Genomic DNA, 6,000 nt, shown 5'->3' with positions numbered 1-6,000 from the left:
CCATTTTCAGTTCAGTGGTTTGCTGCTGGCATTAGCCTATGTATTTGCCGTATTCTGGCTGTGTCTCTCAGGAGAGATCTACATTTGGTTCCTGTCAGCGTAGGATGGCCTGATAAAGGCTCAGACTCAGCTAGTTTTTAATATCTTCCTGGGCTGGGTAAGAGTCTCTAGACTATGTCCTGGACAGGGAGCCAAGGTACATTGATAAAAGTCTCTGATAGCCAGGACTCATACATAGATAAAACATGACCGCCAATTACTCTTGGAAACTGACTAGCAAAATAGTGTTTCCTATTCCTATTTGCAGTCTGATAGACCAAAGTCTCCATCACTGAGGAAGAAACACTCCCTACAGGAGGCACATCAGCCATCCCACTGCATTGGATCATGGCTGTTACCTAGCCACCTTGACCTCCTCAGTGCCTTGAATCAACAGGCCAAGAGGGGAATTATGACATCACTGTAGTGGCCAACCTGACTAGCATCCCACAGTGAATTTCTGTCTGGAATACAGGCAACACCTCGTGGGACCATCTATGATCATCATCCACCCTGAGACCATTGGAAAACTGTGATCTGATGCAAATAGGTCTACAAGTGTCTGAGACCCTCAGAAATGAACATTTGGTCATCCTAACCAGGTAATCAACCCAATCCAGATGGGATGCTTCTGAAGGCAAAGGGAATACAGGATGCGTAGTACAAGATCACTGTAAATGCCTGCTAATCACCATGTAACAAGCTACAAACACAAGGGCTATGATTGTCATATGTATTTCCTCATTTTATTCTGTATATGTTTCTGTATATAGATCCATAATAAATAACTTTGTTTTCTTTTTTTTTTCTCATATCCCCTCACTGTGTGGCTTCTCCAGACGTGTTGACCTTATTTATATATTGGAATATTGCTTATTTAGAATCAGGGCGTTTATGTTTTTGGTTCTCAGGAAAAAGTCAACATGATTCTTAAGACTCCCCTTTCTTTCCTGGGAAATGGATTAGTGTAGTTTTGGTTGTGTGAAATAAGTTTATTTCATGTTAGATGATGTTGTGATCTTGTTATTGTCTTTGTGTGGGGATGAAGTATGTTTAAGTACATAAACATGGGTGCCAAGTTGAGAGGGGATGAATCTATAGTGTTAATTTTAATGTGCATGACTGGGCTGAGGGATGCACAGCTTGTCAACAAAACATCATTTCAGGATATGTTAGTGGGGATGTTTGACTCTCACTAGTATATACAGGGGGGAGGGGCACCATTCTTCCTCTGAAGGGCAAGATTAAAAACAAAATTACAAAGCATCGTTGCTTGTTAGTATTTTTGTTTTGTTTTTCTGTAGGTTGCCTTGTCTGGAGCCAAGTAGGCCTTAAACTTGTGATCCTTTTATCTCAAATCCAAAATAGCTAGAGTTATATTACATAGAAGTGGTTCTCAGCCTGTGAGTCGCAACCCTTTTGGTGGTCAAACAGCCCTTTCATGGTGGGGGGGTCACATATCAGATAACATACATATCAGATATTTACATTAAAATTAAGAACAGTAGCAAAATTGCAATTATGAAGGAGTAATGAAAATTATTTTATGGTTGGGGTTACCGCAGTATAAGGAACTGTGTTAAGGGTTGCAGCATTAGGAAGGCGTAGAAGCTCTGGTATATAGAGTTCTTTCTGTTATGAATTTTGGCTATGACAGTGCTTCAGACTGTGCAAGAGGCAGACTTTATTATAATATGATCAAATCTCACTACCTTGTGTCTCCTGCCGAATACTCTGCCTTTAAATAAAAATTTTAAAGTCCCCTAGTTGAATACATTTTTCAGGAGTCTTTTCTTTTTTTACAATTTTGTTTTTTCAGCTTCAGAAGATGTAAAGTGCATTTGAGTAATTTAGGCCCAAGAGCTGCAGCACCTTTCTGGGAAGAGGTTAAAACAAGCTTGTGAGTGATGGTGCAGGATCCACAAACCCAGACTGAGAGCCACACCTCGCCCCACAGGGGCCCATGAAGAGCCTTTTCAAATGCTTGAGACTCCTCAATGGGGCTGGCTCAGGTGTGCAGCCACTGAGGTATCAGGCTGCAGCCCTTAGGGCATAATTCAAAGTACGAACTTTTCTTTCTTCATCTATAGACTTTCCACATGCTTGGGACTGAGCAAAGGTGCTTAGTTTTGATAAACCAGAAATTGTAGGTCATGTCAAAAGAACATGAGAAATAAAAAATTTATTTTGGCTGCTATACTCCATAAAATTGTATAAACCTACTCATGATTAGATGCATACATTTTTCCTTACAGATTTTATTTAAATAATTTAAATATTTATATACTTAAAAATTAAATAATGCCATTTCTACCTAATTTATTCATTAAGTATTCACTAGGAAACTCTCATTCCCATGAACTATTCTGGGTACTAAAAAACTGCAGGTTGAAATAAATTACCAGGAAAAGTCCCTGTTCTCAGAGCATGTGTTCTAGAAGTAGGAAACAAAGAGAAAACAATTGAGCAAAGACACATGACATGCCAGATGGTGAGAGCATAAAAAAGGTGTTATGTGTGTATGTGTACATGTGTATAAATGTGTGTACACATGTGTGCATGTGTGTCTGTGTGTATGTATGTGTGTATATGTGTATATATATGTCCGTGTGTGTATACATGTGTATATGTGTGTGTACATGTGGTATGTGTGTATATATGTATATAATGCATGTGTATATGTACACATGTGTATGTATGTATGTATGTATGTATGTGGATATATGTGTATATACATGTGTGTGTGTACATTCTAGGGTGCGTACTATATTCAGTGGACTAGGGATGACTCCAGCAAACAAGCAACATGAAGCAAAGGCTTGAAAGAGGTGAGGCCTTTTTAGAGGAAGAACATTGCAGGCAAAGGAGCTGATGCAAATAAGGCTCTGGGTGTCGAGTGAGTGTGGCATACTGTGTGTGTGTGTGTGTGTGTGTGTGTGTGTGTGTGTGTGTGTCATATACATGCATGTATGCACACATGTGTGTTCTCCCATTTCTGATTTTGAGATTGTCTTTCTATAACTGAACCTACCATTTGTGCCTTTGGCTAGGCTGACTGAATAGTCAGTGAGCCTCAGGGATCTCCCTTGCTTATCTCCCTTCCTTCTCCTCTACCCTCTTCCCCAGTGCTGGAATTATAAGCAAGACTGCAACGCTAGCCATCTTATGAGTGCCGGGTTCCCATCTCCTGCCTTCATGCTTGGACAGCAAGTGCTTTACCCATTCCATCTCCTTCTCAGCCCACAGTGAGGAATGTTTTCGAGGCAACAACAGGTTTGTAGTGCTGAAGTGTGGGAGGGAGGTGCTTAGCCTCACAAGGTGAGGAGGGAGGGTGAGAATCATTTAGGAGCTTTTAGCCACTCCAAGAACTTTGGCTTTCACTCTGGCCACTGGAGAGGCATCAGGGGAAGCAGCACGACAGGGTCATCCGAAAGGGACATCTGAAGGGAACATCTGAAAGATCATCTGGAAGGGATCCCCCTGGTTGCCTTGTTGAGAATAAAAGTAGCGATGACGACTAAGTAAGAAGACTGTTCTCACGATGTGATTGAGCAGTAATATTGCCTTCGATTATGGTAATATTAGTGATAACGAGAAGCAAGTGATTGGTAGAGTTCCTTTAGTGTAAAATTAATAGGTTTTATAGATGATGGGATGGATGAGCGCTAGAGGAGAATAAAGAACCACATGCTACTCAATTTTCTGTGGCTGTGATAAAGCAGTCTGGCCGGAAGTAACCTGGGGAGGAACGGGTTTATGTGGCTTACACTTCCAGGTCACAGTTTATCACAGAAGAAAGTGAGGACAGAATCTCCAGCAGTACTTGAAGCAGAAACAGGTGTCTCTGGCTCATGCTCAGCTAACTTCCTTATATAGCCTAGATGCATAGCAGCCTGGGCTTTCCTTTATGAACCATCAACCAAGACAATCTGTCACAGACACACACGGTCACAGGCCACTGAGATCTGGGAATTCCTCCATTGAGGTTCCTTCTTTCAAGATGACGCTGGGTTGTGTCAAGTTGACAAATAAAACTAACTAGCTGAAGTGCTTCAAGGCACCTGGGATGATTGACCAGAACACCGGAAGTGACCTGTGGTTCCGGAAGTTACCTGTGGTGAGACGGGAAACACATTGGGGGAAATACTTTGGAAGGGTAGAAGTCTGGCATTTAATGCCGGCGATGATATGTTCAGATACAAACTAGTATGCAGCACTATTGAATAAGCAGGCTATTTCAAGAGTCATTGGTAAACTAAATGTATTCCTCACCCAGACCCTTCCACAGTAGTGAGACATGGGGGATTTCCGCCCTATTCAAAACATGATTGTGAACTTCTAGGGAAACTTCAGGACCTTAACTACTTCCAGACAAAGCAAGCTGGAAACTATAAGGAAACAATGTATGTGTTTACAGTGTATGATGAATCCCCATAGAGCTGTCTGCAGTAGCTCTGACACAAAGGTCACCTCAGGTGGATTTCAAACAAGCTATGATTTTAACGTCTCCACCACTAACCTAGAGGCAAAACGATAGTTCTTATTCCAGATTTGTGTTTATACACAAGACTGGTTTGAACAGTCTTGGTGTAAATGGATACCCAAATAAACAGAGAGAGGAAAGAGTAGGGGGCAGGGAGATGCATTCATATCTGTGGAAAGATGATGGTGAAGAAATTTCACTAATTAAAGTACTCATGGGGTTACTGACAGGCTAAAGGAGTAAGTACCACCAAAAGTAAAGACGCTACCACATACAATAACAGGAAGTGGTAGGGACTGCGGTATTCTGCAGGGCCCAGGGTGGGGGTAGAGATGGGGAGGCTTGTATGCCGTTATTATGAAAGATGGAAGGGAGGCTAATGGAGTCTGATTTTCTGTTGTTTCTAGAACCAGAAACACGTGTACATTCATGAAGTCTAATTTTAAAAGACTGAACTTGCACTCACATTTTCAAAGCGCCCCATGTGAAAGCCAAACACAACATATCTGCAGAATGCTATTGATTCATGGCCTTTGACTTTCACTTTCTAAATTTGCCAGTTACATGCAAACAGTTTTAATTATTGACTGAGCGGATCTATTAAATCCCTGCACGGCTTTGACAATCACTTTTCCTGCACAGGGGAGACCATTCATTTTACTTATAATGCGAAGTTTTTATTCCCATATGAAGTGCTAATATTCACACATCCAGGAGTAAAAGCATAATAATAATATTAATACAATATTCATAATTCCCTGCCTTTTCAAGATTTCTTAAAATGAATGTTATCAGCTTTCCTATTGTTTCTGTGTAAGAACTTCTCAGATTATAGCTTTCTGCATTAAGCCCATACAGTATAGAACAAGACAGAGCCATGCTTTGCTAACTCCAAAGTAGGCTGAGATTTTGGAAGATCATCATGAAATATTTCTTCAAATGACGTTTCAATAGTCATGAGAGGTTGAAGACAAAGGACTGTCACTGACTGCATTTCAACCCATGGTGGAAAGGATTTTTATTATGCCCCTGGGTGTTTCTCATAGTTTTCCTTTTTTTTTTTTTTCTGGAAATCTTCACTGAAAAAAGGAATCCAAGGAGACGAAATAGGCCTTGTGGGACACTTAACCTTTTTTTTCCCCAATAGGTGGTTGGACCCTAGTTCAGGACCCTAGGGGAACTAGTGTTCATGGTCAACTCAGTATAATCTAGACTTATTTAAGAAAGAAGTTCTAATGTGGATTGTCTAGATTACATTAGATAAGCACGTGTCTGCGAGGGATTATTCTGATTATATTGATCCCAGTGGGAAGACCACCTACTGTGGGTGACTCCATTCCCTAGACAGTGAAAGACAGACTCTGTGACTGGAGAAAGTGAGCTGAGTACTTTTGTGCAGTCATAAACCCCTTGTTCTCTGTTCTTGACTGTGGATGTAACGTGAGTAACTGTTTCAGGTGTCTTGACTTCCCCACCAT

General features: G+C 41.0%; 1 protein-coding gene across 2 annotated transcripts in view; it reads left to right on the top strand.

The window, feature by feature from the left end:
• The first annotated feature begins 508 nt into the window (after positions 1 to 508).
• Positions 509 to 6,000, top strand: part of Dyrk2 (dual specificity tyrosine phosphorylation regulated kinase 2) — a 30,466-nt gene continuing 24,974 nt past the window's right edge. Inside the window, exons 1-2 of one of the 2 annotated variants that reach the window (XM_063263497.1) lie at positions 509 to 641; positions 3,166 to 3,312. In XM_063263497.1, the coding sequence (XP_063119567.1) occupies positions 3,292 to 3,312 (21 nt within the window). In that variant the 5' untranslated portion in view covers positions 509 to 641; positions 3,166 to 3,291. Of the gene's footprint in view, positions 642 to 3,165; positions 3,313 to 6,000 lie in introns of those variants that run through there. The other variant, XM_063263498.1, reaches the window with a different exon arrangement.

Source organism: Rattus norvegicus, chromosome 7 (genome assembly GCF_036323735.1).
Source record: "Rattus norvegicus strain BN/NHsdMcwi chromosome 7, GRCr8, whole genome shotgun sequence".
In the NCBI taxonomy this organism is placed as follows: Eukaryota; Metazoa; Chordata; class Mammalia; order Rodentia; family Muridae; genus Rattus; species Rattus norvegicus.
Note: the sequence above shows the minus strand (reverse complement) of the source record. Positions and strands in the feature narration are given on the sequence as shown.